Here is a 19,264-nt window from a genome sequence, read left to right as displayed (position 1 = left end):
AAATCATTGTCAATCAATCTCACAAATTCGTTTTGAATTACCTTTTCTAATGAAGAAGTGACGGACATGATCAAAGTATTAGGGTTTTGCAAAGACAATTTGCGTGAAAGCGTACGCGTTTTCTCGGCGCATATTTGCAGTAAATGTCTAACATTGTTAAGTGGCAAGGAAAGAGAAATACTTTTTTACGCGAAAACTATGAATGCTATAAGACTTTACAAAGAGCACAAAATTGTGAACAAATGATTAGTGCATTAACCTAAAAAAAATTAGTTGATTTCATCCTGCAACTAAAAAGTTCTGGTAGTTTTTGTACCACGACACTCAAAAATTCACCACTTGTCCAAAACGGCTGAACTCGATTGTTTCATCAAAATATGAGTCTTAGATAAGAACAAATTCATAGCGAGTTTCACTAAAATACATCGTACCATTCTCCCCATATTTCGAAAAAGATAAATTTTTAGAAGAACTTTGACCATCAATAGCAGAGGAGCCAGATATTTTTTGTTAATAAAAGTTAGGTCAGATCGTCTTTTTTTGGTCCAAAGGATATCGCAGTACCCTTTTGATCATGAGCTTACGGGACACCCTGTAGAAATGCCCTTATATAAAGACGCTGAAATTTCAGTTTTAAATCGAATAGATGATAATGGGGATGGGGATTAAAATGGACCGAAACGATCGATACAAAATTAGCAATTTGCCCACGTTTCATTAGGGAGAGTCATAATTTTACTAGTTTTTTCTTCTAAGCATTTATCCAAAAGCGTCCGGTTAATTTTTGCGTTTCATGGATAAACCAAAAAAATGTTTCCACACTAATAAAACTCTTTATTTTTTCAACCTGAATATGTTGCACATCAGCTCAGCATACGTACCCTAAGCATAATTTGCATACAACCGAAAAGAGGGCCCACTGCATCTGTATAAAACTGTATAATAAGTTACCAGCAAAGATTAGACAAGTCAAGGCTTGCTTTAAAAAGAAATAAAAATGCTTCTAAAAATTATAAATACTTTTTGAAGTCTTCGATCAAATTGTGACAAAAAATCTCACTTGCCTTTTGTTGTATGGGGCGCCGTTTTGATGCAAAAAAATTAATGTCCTCGTTTCTCGGAAAACGAATCATTTTCGGACATACTAATCACAAGCAAACTGTCATTGTTTTTTCATGCAGAAATTTGTTAAACTTATTTACTAACACCATGTATAAATAACATTAAATCCGCACTGATAAGTCGTTTGAAGCTGCTATGTACATGTTTATGGGGTAATTTTTTCGTGAGAAGTATCTGTTCGCTACAGTCGTGCTATAAACAACTTGCTCAACATTTACATTTGTACGAAAAGCTTTTGCCTGTTTGAATTACCAAAACGCGTTTCATTTCAAAGTTGACATTAAAAAATCGGATTTCATTACATCTACAATTTCTCAAGAAGGAAAGCGGCCATTCGTTTAAAAAGTCCGTCGAAATTTGTCTCGTTTTCTTAACCGTCTCTGCATAAATTGAGTAATAAATTGTCTGTGTTATTATGCACAATATTTTTCTTATTTCCATACAACTATTATTTTCAAGAGCTGTTAACTGTACAGAGTAAAATTTTACCATTTTTTGTTGAGTTCCTATTAGGAAACGGTTAAATCAAAAATTAACATAATAAATTTTGTATACATTGTATATAAAGCTTTAAAAAGTGGTTTCAATTCATTATCCAAATACCAATGCTAAACTTATATCGTCGTGTCGTGGAAATGATAAAATTTCACTTTGTTTCTGTTTAGTTGTTGTTTTAAGAAATTAATTTGCAACTTTACAACGGATGCGAGCCACAGACACGCGATTGTACAGTTCCAGGGTCTTAAAATGCAATTTCCCCCACACTTAATAAATTGTTTGCGATGTTATTATTAAATTAATTTACTAAACAGAATTATCTGGAAATTATTTGTCTTTTTAGGTTGACTATTAGTTGGTCAATAAGCACAAAAAGTTAGTTTTTAGTTTATTGACTTACGCGCTTTTTTAGAAAGATAATATTTTTTTTTGTTTCAGGACAATCATTTGCTACTACTTGTGCTATTGGACTTGAAATTTTGCTTAGGTAAGCTGACAATTATTTTTTTAAAAGATTTTTATATTTTGTTGTTGACAAATGTCTCGCTCAGATCCCCTCCCCTCATGCGTCTCTGTTTCGTTCAATAGAAACCAGGAGCAATAAATATTTCTTAATTCGGAAAATTTTTCCAACTGCTGGTTTGGTTGAGGACTTTTCGAGTTTATTATTATGTCACGTATTGTTTGCGCATTTTCCTCAACACTGCTTTCAACTCCTCCTCTGTCCATCCATCCAATCCTGTTCTCTTTAGCAGATAATACAATAGTTTATCATTTCTTTCCAGCTTTTCTCATGCACTTAATTATAAACATTTTATTTTTATATATGATCATTAAAAAATATATTTGTTTACAACATATTTGTTAGAATGCACCACAGTAGTTTGAAAGCAAATCATTGTTCATGTAATGCAAAAAAAATCCTTAACTTTCGATCTTGTGCATCATTTTTACAGTTTAAGTAATGTTTAAATTCGTTTAAAATTCTGCAGACTGTTTTTTTGGAAATAAGCTCGCACCAGTCAATTTTTATTTGTAAATGTATGTTTTTGTACCAAATTTATTAATGCAGGATGGTTCTGGTCAACTTTTTTTCAAACGGAAGCATCTATTTTGTATTTCAATTCTGAATTCTCTGTTGAATTGAAGTAGGTATGATTCGGGCACCATGTCCTATTGAATCATACTTAGAATTCAATGGAGAATTTAAAATTCTTCTTCAAAATATTTTGAATATGAATCGTCTTACATGAATAAAATTGGTACAAAAAATCATATTTACAAATAAAAATTGACTGTTCCAATAAACAGTCCTCTGAATTTTAAATGGATTTAGACCTTACTTCTGGGGCTCTTGTTCTGCTGCTTGTATTTAATATTTTTGACTAAATAATTTAAAAATAAACTCTGAGTTCTAGTCTGGGATTGCTGTGAGCGTTTTTTGCACTTGAAGCTATGAAAACTGCCCATCAATGTAATTAGATAAGAAAGAAGAATATTAAACATAAAAAAAACCCTCAATTAACTATATTCTCAATAAACAGTGAGTAATTAATCACGCTATGGGCAGTCATGATCCAATTAGTAGCAACTTACTCCAAGGCTGTACTCGTTCATTGTACTTTAGTAACGTAATTAATTTCAAAGGATTTCGAAGAATCCATTTTCCAGTACAATGAGAACGGTGGTTTAATCCAGGCAATTTTCCCTGCTCTAAAAATCGAACAATGCTAAGTTTAGGCTTTTTTGTGCTTGAACGAACTGCGATTTCCGATTAAAGAGCAAGAAACGAGCCCAGTTGGCATGAGTCCAAGGAGAAAGTTTTCAAAAGTAATTCGCTGAAAAAAGTGCCACTTGATCGATACTTTAAGCTTTCCGACTTGCCCAAGATACTTAAATGAGAATGTTGGAGATAAATTATTATGCCATGCGAAACTTTTAAATAGTTAAACAGGTCATGACTGAAAGTGGAAGGCCAGACCAACCTGAAAACCTCGATTTTAAGACGAGCGAAGAATCGAGACCAAATTATGTCAAAGAAAGGCACGATATTTCTATGTTATTTAAAAGAGATCCGAAGTGTCTCACGCGAACATGATTAATATTATTAAAAAGGGCAGCTTACCTGATTTAACCGTTTTCCTCAGTGACACGTTTTTAGTGCCGTCTTTATTGGCTGCTTCCTTTCCAACTGTCGTAGTCTTTTCCACAGCACTGTCTTCCCTTTTCAGAGCAGATTTGGGCCGGGCTTTCAACTCGTCTTCAGAATCCGCTTCATTTTCACTTCCACTGGGACTGATGAGGGAAACCATCGTGACAATTTCAGACGCAGTGTGAGCTGCATTTTTCCACTCTTGGCCGTCTACGGCGTGTGGAGAATGGTCTCCTTTGGAGGACCTGGATACTTTTTTTCCATTTTTCAACTTCCTCTTGGTAGCTAAAAACTTGCCCTTCTCGGGCTTAATGCTTGGTGCTGACGAAGATCTGACTAAAGGCGGTCTAAAATTGATTGCTGTTTCTTTCGAGGTTCCGTGAAATGCTGAATTGGTGCGCTTTTGGAATTTTTCCCGTCTGGTCTGTGCGGTCATTGGCCGTATAATCACGTTAATCCCATTTGAATCTTCGTCCTTTTCGCGTTTAGTTTCTTCATCTTTTACCACCTGTCGAGGTGTGTCGCTTTGGTCAAGCTTTTCCACCAAAGGAACCACCACTATTGTGTTGCTTCTAGAAAAATTTGGTCTCTTCTGGTTGACTTCTACGGCTTTAGGTGATTCTAACGTCTTTCTACTGTTACTCTTCCTGATCTGAAATGCCTTTGAAGTTTCAACATTTGACAAAAGCGGCTGGAGATACTTAGGTTTCGATCTCTCTAAACATTGCTGCCTACTGTCCATCAGCGACTCGAAACTATCTGAAGTTTGGCATTCGTTGTAGTCGTGTGTATTGTGCGCTAAAAAGATTTGCAAATTCGGTTTTGTTTCGGCTTTGTCATTTTCTTTGTCAACTGTTTCCGCTTTGTTCCTCAGATCATGTTTGGAGTTCAAAATTGAGTCCTTTTCCAGCGAGGGATGTCGCGCCAGTTTTACACTCGGCGCTCGCTTAATCTCCTTGCATTTTTTAATTATTACTTCCTCGTTCAAGGCAAATTTATCTGTTTTCTCACACCAGGCGATCTTGATAGGAGGAGGTTTATCGGTAGCGGTTCTCTCAAGTCGTTTGTTTCTGGCATTGAGGTAAACTTCCGGGCCTTGGTCAAACCACGGGTCTTTGAAGTCAGAAAAGTCTTCGGAAAACTGCTTTTTCAAGCTCTGGCGTTTTGCGTGAGGCGAGGGTGAGTCGCATATTAGGGACAGTTGTCGAAAGTTGGAGAGCTTGCCTGTGGTGGTCATGCTTAGACTGCGAACATACTAGAACGAAAGGGACCTAGAAGCAAATTAAGTACTGCTAACGTTGTTTAAAAGCTCGATAAAGTTCGAATTCTTACTCAATCAAGCCAAAGCGGAATTGAGGAAAGTTAGCATTCAATTACGTCTACTTACTTCTTTGCCGAGTTCGGTTTGTTTTCGCTACGGCCGCTAGTTTTTCCGTGCAGTTTCCTTCCGTAGTGAGTTTTTCATTCACTCAACTGGCGGCTGTTTTCTGGCACCGGCATCGCCAAATCTAACGAGGGAGAAAAGTTCAGCGCTTGGTTGCCAGGTCTTGGAAATCAAAGTGTTTTCTATATTTTGTGTGTTAATGTAAAACGGCTTTTTGTTTTGCTTGTTAACTCCAATGTATTTTCTAGCTTATGCAAGATTCAGTCCATTAGGCTTAAGACATTCATACTTCATTTTTTACATATTTCTGTAGTTCCTTTATTTCTTAGTTTCTGGTTTCGTCTCTGGTTTCATTTTATTGGTGCTGATTTTAGAACCATTCTGGAATTAAATGCACCCAACGTCCGTGTAGACGTGGGTTCGCAAGGCCTCACTTATTGAGCGACAGGACGTGAAAAACTTGGTATTTGAGGATTTTGTAACATGATCAACATTTGATCGTCATTTTAGCTCTTATATGTAGAAGGCGTGTACATTTTTCGTGCATGTTTGTACCACGTTTTTTTCCAAGGAAATGGCATTTTTCTATCATTTTTACGTAAAACAGGTATTATTAGTCGCTTCAAACCACCGTTTTGGAAATATTTTGTGGAAAGGAAAGGATTTCAGTAAAATGTAATTTTCAAATAATTATTATGTTAGGATTACCCGGTTTAAAAACATTTTTTGCATTTTGTTAATATCTTTCGGATGCAATTTTCCATTTTTAGAGCGTAATTTGCCAGGGTGTTTTTGGATTATTGCTCGAAAACATTTGAAACAATCATAATCAACTAACAACTATGCATTTTAAATATCATATTTTAATTTCATTGTTTTGCTTAACAGAATGCTGAGTTTAGAATCGTTTAAACTGTTTGTATACTTTTCTCGAAAATTAAACAAGATTCATAAGAGCCGAACGTTTCAAGATTTATATTATTATTTGCCGCGCCTAAAAGAAAAAATGCAATATTTTAAGCAATAAAACAGCTTTTCCGAAATGGAAACGACTAGATTTTCTTTAAGGACCTGGATATTTCGTGCAATATATGACCTAGTCTGACATTGGACAAGGGATTCCCAATATTCCAAGAGTAATGGAATTTTATCTGTTCTTATCCGACTTGTTCCGATTAAAAGATCGTATCTGTTTTATCACAATAAAATTATTTTTACGTTTCCTTAATATATTGAATTACATTTAATTCCCCAGCTGTTTCAACTCAAATCGATTGCATATCGATTATTTTGTTGCTAAATAATCAATCAATACGGTTTGTTGCTCAACCATCGGTATACATCTGGCAAGTGCTTTAGACTGTTATTTCCTACATACAGACAAACTTTAGTGAACAAAAATAATACATTACATACAGGGTGAGTCATTTTATAGGTCAAACTTATAAATTACGAGAAGGAATGAACTTAACATTATGAAATCGGAGAATTCGAAAAGAATCATGCGATTTTGCATCCTAACTTGCCATTTACCTTGAGTAATTTGGTTAATTATGAAGTTAAATATTGTTCGCTTAACCGGTATTCTTTGTATAAAAATTCTAAACTCGCATATTTTATAAATATTCCCAATTATATCGAGTGCTTCAGAGAAGTTGCAGCGCAGAAAACACCTTTCGGTTTTGAAAGTTGCCTTTCTGCCTGAAAGAATAATGTTAAATGAACCAACCAAGTAAACCATGAAACTCAGGTTTTTACATCGAGTTGTGACACAGAGAAGGAGAAGAATATAGTTTAAGATCAATAAGCGTGAAACTTTTGGAAATTGGGCAAAGTTCAAGTGCATTTAAAAAAAAATAAAATCGTTTTGCATAACTGCGTTGATTGTTTTTTTTTTGGTGAAGATGTTTAGATTTTTGTGCGATAATAAAAAATTCGCGTTATGTGAAAAATCAAATATTTTACCATGGGTTTGTTTGGGGGTTTCAGTGGCAACGGCGCCCCAAACAAAAACAATGTGTTGTTCACCCTCTGCTCACAAAACTTTGACTGAAACCGCGAACGAACACGTTCCGCCACATGTTTTCCATCGGCCGTCGCTCGACATCATTTATTATTGATTATTACTTTCGCAACTTCCTCGTATTTTGATTTATTTTTTGTTCATGTCCAAACTCATCAAGGTTGGCCCAATTCGAGATCCATCCTTTCCGACTCTTACATGCTTTCACAGTTTTCTGCGCTTCATTCTGCTTCAGATTGACCAGCACAAACTGCCAACATTTCCCTATCGATGGATCACTTTCTAAAAGGGCAATTTAGTTCTCTTGGAATGATGTAAAACTGAGCGTTCTTGCTCATTTTTCTTCCGAGAAATGAGCAAAAACGGGACGGCAAACATGATCTCTGAAATTCTGTAATTTCCTACTTTCAATTTCAAAACCCAATGCATCTCAAAACATGCACCTGCAGCATCTAAAAATCTCATCTCTTCTAAGAGTTTTTGTTTCTTTGCGGTTACTTGCAGATTGAAAACTTTGCATTAAGCAAATATTAAAAGGTACGTGATCTAAATCACACATTCCTTGCTTGCAATTAACGTCTAAGTTTTAAATTAGTTTGTTAATTAAAAAATAATTTAATTTTACTAATTTTTGCTCCCAAATGTAGTAGAGGAGTTACGGAATTATCTGAGTATACGGAATTTTTTGATTTTATACAAAACCAAGGACTTGTGGGTTTTTCCTGCATATTAATTCACTCACCTGTATTAAAATGTGCAGTTGATCGAGGTAAAATGTTACCTCGTTTTGCATGTTGTTGAACATAGCGCTGGATAGATTTTAAAATAGGACACAAAATCTTATGAATATTATATTAAACAAATATAAATTTCAGTATTTTTAGGCTCAATTGTTTTATGTAGAATGGGAGAATTTCAAGTTGATTCTTGTCTTAGAGATGAAGTTACGATTCTTTGAAGGTGAGCATGCACTTGATAGGAATCAGCTTTTTGGCTCAATATTTACAAATTCGGCAAAAATCAGAATTTTCTGCGATTTCATCCCAAAATTTCAGGGTTTTCAGAGAAAAGTGTCTTCTATATCAAACAATAATTTCAAGTTGCTACTTGCTTTACAGTAGGAGTTACGATTTTTAAAGGCGAGTGTGCCATTTATAGAAACCCTTGATTTTTAACCCAATATTCACAAGGTTGGACAAAGTCAGTATTCTGTAGGATTTCAGTAAAAATATCAGTATTTTTAAGGTCGATTGTTTTATGTCGAATGGGAGAATTTCAATTTGATACTTGTTTAAGATTTGGAGTTACGATTCTTTGAAGGCGAGCATGCACCTGATAGAAATCAGCTTTTTGGCCCAATATTGACAAATCCAGCAAACATTAGAATTTGGTGCGATTTTACACAAAATTTTAGGGTCTTCAGAGAAAAGTGTTTTCTATAGCAAACAATACTTTCAAGTTGCTACTTGCTTTGCAGTAGGAGTTACGATTTTTTAAAGGCGAGTGTGCCGTTGATAGAAACTCTTGATTTTCAATCCAATATTCACAAATTTGGACAAAATCAGGATTTTGAAGGATTTCAGTAAAAATTTCAGGATTTTTAGGGTCAGTTGTTTTATGTAGAATGGGAGAATTTCAAGTTGATACTTGTCTTAGATTTGGAGCTACGATTCTTTAAATGCGAGCATGCACTTGATTGGAATCAGGTTTTTGCCTCAATATTTACAAATTCGGCAAAAATAAAATTTTTGTGCGATTTCACCCAAAATTTCGGGGTTGTCAGAGAAAAGTATCTTATATAGCAAACAATGATTTCAAGTAGCTACTTGCTTTACAGTAGGAGTTACGATTTTTTAAAGGCGAGTGTGCCGTTGATAGAAACCCTTGATTTTTGACCCAATATTCACAAAGTTGGACAAAATTTGTAGGATTTCAGTAAAAATTTCAGTATTTTGAGGCCCAATTGTTTTATGTAGAATGGGATAATTTCAAGTTGATACTTGCCTTAGATTTGAAGTTACGATTTTTTGAAGGAGATCTGATTTCTTTTGAAAATTAAACCGAAGGCGTTGTTAGTCTCTCCTTTAAAATATGTGTTTTTGGACTGACTGGTTTTGCGATGTCTCTTCATCGGAAATATTCAGTGTAAGAGTTCCAATGCTTCTTGTTTTTGTCTTATGATGCTTGTAATCACATGATAATTCCATTAAATTAATAAAAACTAAGTAATACAATTAAGTTTTTGTTCCAATTTCTATTTCGTTCTTCTTTGCGGATGCACAAGACCTTTTCGTTTATATCACCAGGTTTCATTTGTGCAGTTATAATGCAAATTTTCAATTTTCTTGAATAAAGTCCAATTTTAATCCAAATGAGGGCTCCTTAGAGCACCAATCTAGCTGAATCTCGGTTCTCGGTTATAAATCGGGCATTTTTTTTTGCTTATCGATCTGGCGTACTAATGTAGGGTTTAACCGGCTTGCGACATATCCAGGAAACTTTCACGATTGGAAAACTTTTTACACGAATAACAAAAATGTTGAGGCATAGCGGACGTATCGACTTAATATGCATAGAGATGATTTTTTCGATAAAAATCGAATCGATGGTCTGGATTAATTTGCATTCGTATTATAAGTTTTCGTTCGGGCAACGTGCGGAAAATCAGTTTGAGGGTGTTTTAGAGGATTTCGCTGATCAGGAATTGTATTTTTAAGTTTGAGAATATCTTCATCAACTTTACTAGCTGGAAAAGTACAATTTTAAGTCACTTTTATTTAAGTTAACTGCTGAGTTTCTCGGGCTTTTAGGCCTTCTGGAAAGTAATTTCCTTTTTGCGAATACTCACCAGTTTCAAGCAATGATAGCGAAAGCCTAACTCTTTCGATTAATAATAATAATTTTATTGAGAACGCATGATAGGGAAGTTGAATTTTACATAAATTAAGTAACTTCTGTAACCATATTAACTCCGCCGTAAATTTTGTGAACGGAATCTTTGAAAAGGCCGCAAATATTCCAATGGAGTAGCCGAGGTGATCCAGGTTAATAAAACGGAAATAAAGCATCTGTCTTTCGCCACCAGACGACCCTCGAGATTAATAGAATGAAATAAGAAAACGTTCTTGAATTAAGGGATCTTTTTTTCGTCCTGATTTACCGACCTATAGATATGTCTCTGTGTAAAATTTAACGCCGCTTTTCGCTGATCTGAATAGGTCCAGATAATAACATTGAAAATTGTAGAAAGGTCGAAAGTTTAAGTTTCAATTTTTCCCTGTTCAGAATTATGAGTAGGTTATAACGGCTTTAATCTGGGAATTATTGAGTAATGGAAAATGTTTCAGTATATAGGACAGGATGAATGTTCCCGGACAGACATACGCATGTCTTGAAGTTTACGCATGAATGGTGCAAATTAATATTTTACTTATTAATCAGCTGTGTAAATAATATAAATCGTATGAACTGCTTTAAGATGCTTGTAAGTAATTCATGAAATCCTTTGTTTCAGTCTGAATTTGAAATATGTCGAAGTACGCGGAGCTAAAGAAACGTTACGATTCAATGGAAAATGTGCTCCAATATATCAGCCAACGTTCCATTGCACTGGAAGACGAGGCAAAGAAGAGAAACAACGCCATTCTGAAGGAGGTAAAATCATATTTTTATTATTCGTATCATACGGGACTGTTAAACAAGCACAACAATGGCACTTTCAATAGAAGTGAGACTTAGAGTTAATGTTTTTGTAAGAACGTTGGTGTACGATTTGGTTGAAGGTATGCCAAATCGTTTACGTGCTTTTCCTGTTCGTGCCTGGGCTTTTCCAGAATGATTTTGTGAGGAGGTCGATTGTCCGTACATATTTGATACCTTAAAAATGGAACTATTGATAAACGTTTCTGCAATTTTTTTTGCCTGCAAAAAACTGTAAAGATGATCGAAAATTGACATGTTTATATTTAATTTACACAAAACCTACAATAAACATTTATACTTTAAATGACTTTAAATGAATCGAATCATTATTGTAAAGTAATTATTGATTTTGAAACATTTTGTTGCATAAAATGTTGCGTAAACTCGATTTTCCAGTTTTACTGGTATATCAACAGTCGATAATACGGATCCTGATTTTTGAATAAATCAATTTAAACTGGTTTGGACGCAAAAACACTCTCAACTTGTCGATTGATCAGTTGTTGAAAAATACAGCTTTCAAATTTATGAAAAAATAAAAATGGTTTCGAGTGGAGCATTCAAAATTGCATTTCTTTGTTCATTTCGTATCTGTTGTAGTTTCGAAGGTCGCTGTACGAAAAAGACTCACCCTGTATATAGTTACTACTATACAGGGTTGCTCATTAGTGCGTCAAAGTGCGATTTCATAGTAATTATGAATTTTAGAAGGAAATGTTTCCTGCAAGAGTTTTTCAGATGGCAAAATGTTCATATTTTTCCGAATAATTTGAAAACCGTAAGCCCGGTATATTTTTATGGCGTATTATATTTTATGCATTTTACTGATGGCAATAATCGAACTGTATTGATAATCATAATCGAAACTCAATTGATTAATCGAGTTAATTATAGCCATTGCTTGATGCCCTTAAAACGGGTTAATACAAACAACCGTAGAAACGTATATTTTAAACTAGTATTAATTTATTTGTTAATCATTAGTGTTTGACTTTAGCGGGCCGTAAAATCATTGATCTGTTATTAAAGTTTTCTTTTCTTTACCTGATTTTAAAATTGAATTGTTGAAACGTATTTAAGATGGTTTGTTCTGAAATGAAATCCTTGTATGTACATTCATTACATCAGTTGATAATGAATGAAAGTGATGAATGTTACAGTAATAAATTATTTGAAAATGTGCAAAAATCTGATTTTCAATAACGAAAAAACATGGGTTAATACTTAATTAATTGTATGCTTAATGTTCGGTTTGCGATAGGCCCAATTTATCCAATGGCAACCGGACATTGAACTTCGGATTATTTAAGTATAAATCCATGTTTTCCCATTAATTGAATGAACGTTTTTTGCAAATCCAAATAATTGATTACCCGTAAACATCGGCATCATTTTTGCTCCCAATTTCCCGGACACTTTAAATGGTACTTCTCTTTTTGCAGCGTTCTCCAATTCGGACTGGCATTTTTGAATTTAAAGCGATTTCTTTTTAAAAAGTTTAAATACGAAATTGTGTTAAAATCTTTGAAAAAATGATTGCACACTGAATTTATGAATATATTGTTTACCTATTTTTTGTCGAGCAAAAAACCTCAGCCTGTGCACTTTTACTGGTCAATTCCCTCTCAGGTTCGCCCATTTTCGCTTGTTTATTAATTTTTTCGAAGCGGTTCGGATAATCCCAGTTTAGTTGCGTCATTTCCTTCAAGTTTCTTACAAAGCCACAATGAAGGGCTGATGATGATTTCGGTTTTAATCGACGCATCATCTTAGTCTTGGATGTGTTAACTGAAAATTTCGAAAATTTTCTTCTGTCAATGATGGATGTTGCTGTAGTAACTAGTGGCGTTCACATTTGTGTCAGTTTGTTGCTTCACTCAAAATCTTTTCATTGTCTCACAACATTTTGATCATGGCTCGGTGCCTGGCAAGTCCGAATAAAGTGCGAATGTGCAGACTTGGATCCAAATTGTTCAGCACTAAGCTGGAGCAGCAGCGTTTAACCGAAGAGATTAGCCAAGAAATGGAAGATGATGAGCAGACGGTGACACCGGCGATCCGGTACAACGTTTGCAGAGACAGAACTTCTTGTACCGCTCAAAAGTACCAGTTTCCAAGATCCACTCAAGACGAATTGCCCAAAGGGGATGGAATGGAAAATCTCACTTTAGCCTCTCTGGAGCAATCAATGTTCGATGGAAATTCGTCGAATCTACTACCATCTGCTGGTTATCGGCAGTTCGAGGCTTCCTCCACCTACAAAAACCTAGTTTTGCCACTAAAAGCTTCCAAATTATCGGACCCGTTTCCAGCACCTGTTAAAATCATGCGTTCCCACACAGTGTCCGATCAAGAAAAAGCGGAGCAAATGATGGCCGAACGCAGAATTCCCAAATCCATTAATAAAAAGAAAATTTGAGTTGTTAACCGCATGAACTTGTACAAAATTTTTGTTTTAAAATATAGAAATGCCACGTAATCAATTCGTTTTATTCAATTTATAGCGGAATAATCAGTCAAAATTGGGAAAGTTTGAGCAGGAAACTCCCTTCATTCTACATCACGCGTTTGTTAGGAAGGTGGATGGATAAATGGATGAAAATTAATGATAAATAAATAGATGGGGAAACTTTGATATAAAAATGCACTTTCACTCTTTTCTGACGCCATTTTTAGAGGAAATATATCTTAAACTCCGGCTTGCAAAAACCTCCAGAAAAATCAGACGCAATTTTGAAAAATTCCTGAAAATTTTCAAATGCTGGTGAAAAAACCGAAACTTTTACAGCCTTTTAAGCAGATTTTGCCCTACAAAAAACGTATATCAGCAACTCTCTTGGTTAGTTAGTTCTTGAACAAATAAATGCCAAACTCCAACTTGCAAAAAAATCCTCATAAGCCAGACGTAATTTTGCAAAATTGTCAAAAATTGGTGATTGTTTGGTGATGGACGAAATTTTGTTTACTTTGCAACAGAAAATTTACCAAAATTGACTCTCTTACTTTGCAAGGTTCAGAGGGAATAAGTTTTAAACTCCGGCCTGCCAAAACCCCCGCAAAAACCAGACGCAAATTCGTAATATTCTGGAAAATTGCCTAATAATGACCAAAAACCGAAACTTTTAGAACTTTTTACGAAGACTTTGCCCCACAAAATACATACAACAGCAGCTCTAACCTTTTTAATTCTTGAATAAATAAATTGTAAACTCCGGCCTGGAAAAACATCCTGGTAAACCAAACTGAATGCTTAACTATTCCAATCTGCTACCAATTAATGCACAAATATTCTACAAATAATGCACTCCGTAGTTAATATTAACAATAAGGGACCAACAACGTATTTTATTTCGAATAAAACAATATTTAAAAAGGACATAAGAAAAGTATTAAGGTAAATGGTGGGAATTGTGTGGGCAAATGGGTAGCATTTGCTTAATTATTACCTAAGTAATGTGAAATTAAGTGTACCTACTGATTAAATTGGAATCCCTAAATGGTTGCTTGATTTATTCGTTAAATCGGCAATATCTCGAATACGGTACCTTTTTGCTTTAGAACCTTCTAGCAAATGCACTAATGAAAATTCTTACGTAAGTTTGAATTAACATTTTTTGATAATTAAATTTGATTGAATTCTAACGACAGAGGAATATTAATAAAAATTTCGTTGAAACGTTTCAGAGTCTAACGCAGTATTATTTGCTGCAATCAAATTTTCATTAGGTTACAGATATGGTAATTGGAAAAATAAAGGAGAAAAACCAACTTTTTCGTAAACTGTATACAGAAACGTTCTATGGAGGTAGCTTTTACGATAACTTGAAAGTAGGATGCCCAGACGAATTCGATTTGGATTTGATTTTAAATATGCCAGTAATGTATTATTTAATAGTGAATATGAATACAATTTCTCGAAATATCATTTACAGGATGTAACTAAGCCTATTGTATGGTGTAGTGACCATTCTGGATTTGTCTATGTTCGCTTAACGGAACTATCAACCCTCGCTCCAAAGGAACCACACGAGTAAACATGGAATATTAATGTATAATTTAAACCGCCCTTAATATCGACTCTTTTTTTAAAGGGATCTTAAGGTGCTCTTGGACGACACATCTTTTCTAGCTACTAATAAGTTATTATGTTGGTTTGAGGGGCTAATCACCTCAGCCCTTAATGGGCTGCCTAGAGATGCTCACGCAAGGACTTACTTGGATGTAATACGTAACAGATCTCATCCAGATGATATTCTTAGGCTCTATGTATGTTTCTGGACATTTACTGACTGGTGTTTTTGTGAATTTCAGTTTATTTTAGATTGAAGCAAGGAAAAGTGGCCCGGCGTTTACTTTACACTTATATGGGAAAGATGACTCAAATACAGACATTAAATTGGATATTGATTTGGTTCCTTGCTTCAAGTTTAATGAGACGCAGTGGTCAAATAAATACAAAAAATTTTCTGCAAAAAAGTACAAAGTATAATTGAGCTATATCTAACTTATTAGATTTCTCCAATTTATTTCCTTTCCAGTCTAAAACCTTTTTAGTAGTGGCCAAAAAGCTTAAGGAAACTGGTTCGGTAAATACCCTTACCATCAATAGGTACTGGCGGTTGTCGCTTCAAGAGCAGGAGCGTGAGCTCATTTCTGGAAACGATTTTCAGTTCCTTAAACCAGCACTTAGACTACTAAAGGTATTTATTTATGTTGTAAGACGTGATTATTTTCGGATCAAACGTTCTAATAAACCGGAGTCGGTAATATCATCGTTACGAAAATACAGGGCGTTCAAGTTTAATGAAACTTTATCTATTTTATTACAAAATAAACATTTATTAATGTAACCGAATCGGTTTGAGTTAATTAAATAAAACTGTGCCGAATGGCATTGAATATTTTCCAAGAAAGTTTATCAGTGCGCCACTGATCTGTAAAAAATATTTTTATTCTCTCATTGCTTGTTAAACTCGAAACAAAACAACTCACTTGATTTTTTTATACAACGCATCACTTTCGAGTAAAAAACTGAAAGTCGTATCAATGTATGTCTTTGAATCCTCAACAACTCAACGAGTTGGATTTGAATGGTTTTGGTCTTTTGAATGGATTTGATTTTGCTTGAATAGTTTTGCAGATATAAGTAATGGACCGTCTTACGTACAATACTCTTCAGAATAAGAGAAAGAGGCTAAATACCTGTACTTTGGATGCGAAAGGGCATTTCGAACAAGTTATTGGATTTAAATTTAATTTCTGTTAGTAAATTTAATTCAACTAGAAAGTACTTGAAAACGCAAATGAATGATTTGAGCCCCAATTATGAGCCATTAGTTTGTGTGTGTACACATTTTAAGTTGAACGCAGCCAACTCATTAAAATGAATCGTCAGTATTGCAAAACAATATTGTTACAAAAATTGTTAGTGGGAGGATTCTAAGACGTACATTCATACAATTTTTATTTTTTTTTTGTACGAAAAAAACTCAAGATAGCGGTTTTGCTTAGAATTGAACAAGCAATGGAAGGGTAAGGATATTTTTTTGATTAATCAGTGGCGCATCATTTTATTCTTCAAACATATTGAATGTGTGTCAGTGTGTGCGGCACTGGTGGACCAAAAAACATATTTATTTCGATAGAAACATGGCGACTCAATAACTATTGATATCTTCAAAATTTGATTAAAATTTCTCAAGCGGTTTCGGATATTTCCATACAATTTTATGTTTTTTAATAAATCTTTCCCATCCAGTTTTTTCGTAACGATGCTCGTATAGACTTTGATTTTTTAAGATTGTTTTAAAACATCACTTTTTTTAACAAACTTTCAGTTTTGACAAAATCTGTTACAATTTTTTGATTTTAGAAATTAAGGGACAATGACAACCATAAAATCGCTAGTTACTTTATCAAAACCGTATTTTTATGGAAGGTGGAAAAGGAAGATAGTTCCTTTTGGTCGACTTCGCTCAGCGTGGTATTTATGTGTGTAAGTATTCTTTGCAGCCGAATCTCAATTTTGCTAAGGTTTTGAGTTTTACTTCTCTTAGATGTTGAAAATGTACCAAGAGTATTTAGAAAATAAGGAAATACCATACTTTTGGAATTCTAATTACAATTTGATTGCGTGCCTTAAGCCATGCACTGTAACGGACATTGCTAACAGGTTCCAGCGTATTATTAATGCTGTTGAGAAAAGTGTGATCGAGGACCCCTATTTAATCGGAAAGTATTTGCGTAAGTACATTTTTCTAAAACCCCTAAAGAATGATGCATTTTGTGTGTTTTTGGTAAAACGCCTCTTCATCCTCAGCTATCCCAACCTTTTCTTTTCAAACGACAAAATTAAATTGTCTGCAAAAACTATATTCAGTGGCATTAAAAATTCGAATTTGCTAATTTTCATCAGAAACAATCGTTGATAAAACGGATGTGAATTTTATCGGTAGATTTGAAGAACCGAGTATAAACTCTTGCTTTTCAAGTCCAGATTTCGGCATTGTGAATCTACGATTTGCATATGTTCAGTAGTAAAATGTATATTTATCTGTATGATAATCAGTAGGATTTATCTGCTTCTGGTAACTTAAAAAGATCACATTTACTGAGGTAGTGAGGTATGATTTCACTTTTATATTTACCATTTATCAGGTTTTTTTTATAAAAGTACCATAAAGAAAATTGTGTTAATGTTTTTAAAAATTCTGTAATTTGAAAGCCTCTCTCATCATCCCACAAACTGTAAAACAGTTTTTGATACTTGTTTGTTAAATTGCTTAATTCGTTTCGTCGTACACGTTTTTCATGTTCTTTAATGTTTTACGTGCATTTTCGGTCTAACATTTTGCAGAAGTATTGGACGCTTCGGGAAAACTATTTAGCAAATAAAAGTTGGGCATTAATTTTATCAGCATGCGGCAACTGAATCTCTTAAATTCATTTGCGATGTTGCGCAGTTAGTAAAAGCGACTTGTGCGATATTTCCATTTTAAAGTGCGTAAATAAGCACTTTAAAATGGAAATATCGCCCCCATGTCCTGGCTAATGTACAGTTGAGCCACATTTCTAATCGGAAACATGAATTTTTTTTTAAATTGCATTAGTCAGACTTTTCAAAATCAGTCAGAGTTCAGCTCTTTTGAGCTTCGAAATGAAAATTTCGGGATTGGGAACTGAACCAGAGGAGACTAATAATCATCCCCCAGAAATACTGTGCATAGACCCAAATTTCCGTATTCATTCACGGTGTGAGCGGTTTACTTAAGGAAAGTGAAAAAGGACTTAAAGAAAAAGTGCACCAAACTGGATAGTTAGTTTAATCAAAGAAGATATAAAGACAATTTGGAAATTAAAAAAAAAATACTTGGTTCAGATGCAGCCATGTTGAAACCTAATTATCTTCGCTATTAAGACTTAACTGCAAGAAGACGAAGGTCTTTCCGTAAATAATATGACGTGATCCTTAGCAATAATTTATTGTATTTGCAATGCGCAATGTCATTTTGAATCATCACACATATGTATGTGAATTTCCATGACTTATTTGTCTGGAAACCTTGTATTTTTTCAGTTTCCAAGGAAGATTATGCCACGTTACCCACCTCAGTACCAATCGGAAAGAAGCACGGAAAACGTAAACAAAATACTGAATGCGTTAACGCGCTCATGACGCGTTTATCTTTAAATGATACTACAGACTCCGCTCCTCTTGAGCAATTGGGTTTCGATAGTGAGACACGAGAGCATTATAGGTACCTATCAGATCGTTTGGAGGAAAAAAATAAGGAGAATATGCAATCTATTATGCGTTCATTGAACCAACAAGCAATTGATCTACACGACCTATCACTTTCACTGAAGAAAGTTGATAGAAAAATGGATGCTATTCTGAAAAACCACGAGGAAACAAACAAGGAACTAGCAGTAATGAACGAAAGAGTCAGCGTGCTGGAAGATCGATTCAAAGTGACGCTGTTCAACATTAATTTGCCTGGAATTAATGATATACTAGAAAACCTTACAAATCATCCATAGCAACATTATTTAGTAATTTGTAATGTTTTGGCAACTTGGGTTAGACCGCAATTTCTAATTTTGTTTCTGCTTAGACTGTCTTAAAATGTACACATATTTTTGTTTGTTGCATGTTTTCGTTTATTTTGTTTTTGTATTTTTATCCTGAATATACGAATAAACGTTTTAGTACAATTTTATTTTACTTACATCTCATATCTGCACAGAACCAAAGTATTTTTTTATGAAAAGGGTAAGTACCAAAATGCTTTGTATATATTATGTATTTGAATAAAATTGTACATATTTAAGCTACTCACATGGGGGTAAGTAAAAACAGAATGGATTTCAATTACCTCTTTAC

General features: G+C 34.4%; 2 protein-coding genes across 5 annotated transcripts in view; one reads left to right on the top strand and one right to left on the bottom strand.

Annotated features, from left to right (window-relative positions):
- The window catches only part of LOC109543356 (protein mel-28), a 16,362-nt gene extending 8,874 nt beyond the window's left edge, over nucleotides 1-7,488 (bottom strand). Inside the window, exons 1-3 of one of the 2 annotated variants that reach the window (XM_019913033.2) lie at nucleotides 7,122-7,488; nucleotides 5,160-5,280; nucleotides 3,746-5,043 (exon numbers count right to left, since the gene is read on the bottom strand). In XM_019913033.2, the coding sequence (XP_019768592.2) occupies nucleotides 3,746-5,009 (1,264 nt within the window). In that variant the 5' untranslated portion in view covers nucleotides 5,010-5,043; nucleotides 5,160-5,280; nucleotides 7,122-7,488. The remainder of the gene's footprint in view (nucleotides 1-3,745; nucleotides 5,044-5,159; nucleotides 5,281-7,121) is intronic. The other variant, XM_019913034.2, reaches the window with a different exon arrangement.
- The window catches only part of LOC109543357 (cyclic GMP-AMP synthase-like receptor), a 32,586-nt gene extending 13,491 nt beyond the window's left edge, over nucleotides 1-19,095 (top strand). For 2 of the 3 annotated variants that reach the window (XM_019913038.2, XM_019913037.2), the window contains exons 2-11: nucleotides 2,059-2,107; nucleotides 10,694-10,833; nucleotides 14,608-14,757; nucleotides 14,814-14,911; nucleotides 14,973-15,147; nucleotides 15,203-15,364; nucleotides 15,420-15,581; nucleotides 16,754-16,876; nucleotides 16,938-17,124; nucleotides 18,458-19,095. In XM_019913038.2, coding sequence (XP_019768597.2) covers nucleotides 10,708-10,833; nucleotides 14,608-14,757; nucleotides 14,814-14,911; nucleotides 14,973-15,147; nucleotides 15,203-15,364; nucleotides 15,420-15,581; nucleotides 16,754-16,876; nucleotides 16,938-17,124; nucleotides 18,458-18,921 — 1,647 coding nt within the window. In that variant the 5' untranslated portion in view covers nucleotides 2,059-2,107; nucleotides 10,694-10,707 and the 3' untranslated portion in view covers nucleotides 18,922-19,095. Of the gene's footprint in view, nucleotides 1-2,058; nucleotides 2,108-6,388; nucleotides 6,576-10,693; nucleotides 10,834-14,607; nucleotides 14,758-14,813; nucleotides 14,912-14,972; nucleotides 15,148-15,202; nucleotides 15,365-15,419; nucleotides 15,582-16,753; nucleotides 16,877-16,937; nucleotides 17,125-18,457 lie in introns of those variants that run through there. The other variant, XM_019913035.2, reaches the window with a different exon arrangement.
- The last annotated feature ends 169 nt before the right edge of the window (nucleotides 19,096-19,264 follow it).

Source organism: Dendroctonus ponderosae, unplaced genomic scaffold, assembly GCF_020466585.1.
Source record: "Dendroctonus ponderosae isolate FM_Combo_2020 unplaced genomic scaffold, Dpon_F_20191213v2 Dpon_F_20191213_8, whole genome shotgun sequence".
NCBI lineage: Eukaryota > Metazoa > Arthropoda > Insecta > Coleoptera > Curculionidae > Dendroctonus > Dendroctonus ponderosae.
This window is presented reverse-complemented; position numbering and strand designations above follow the sequence as displayed.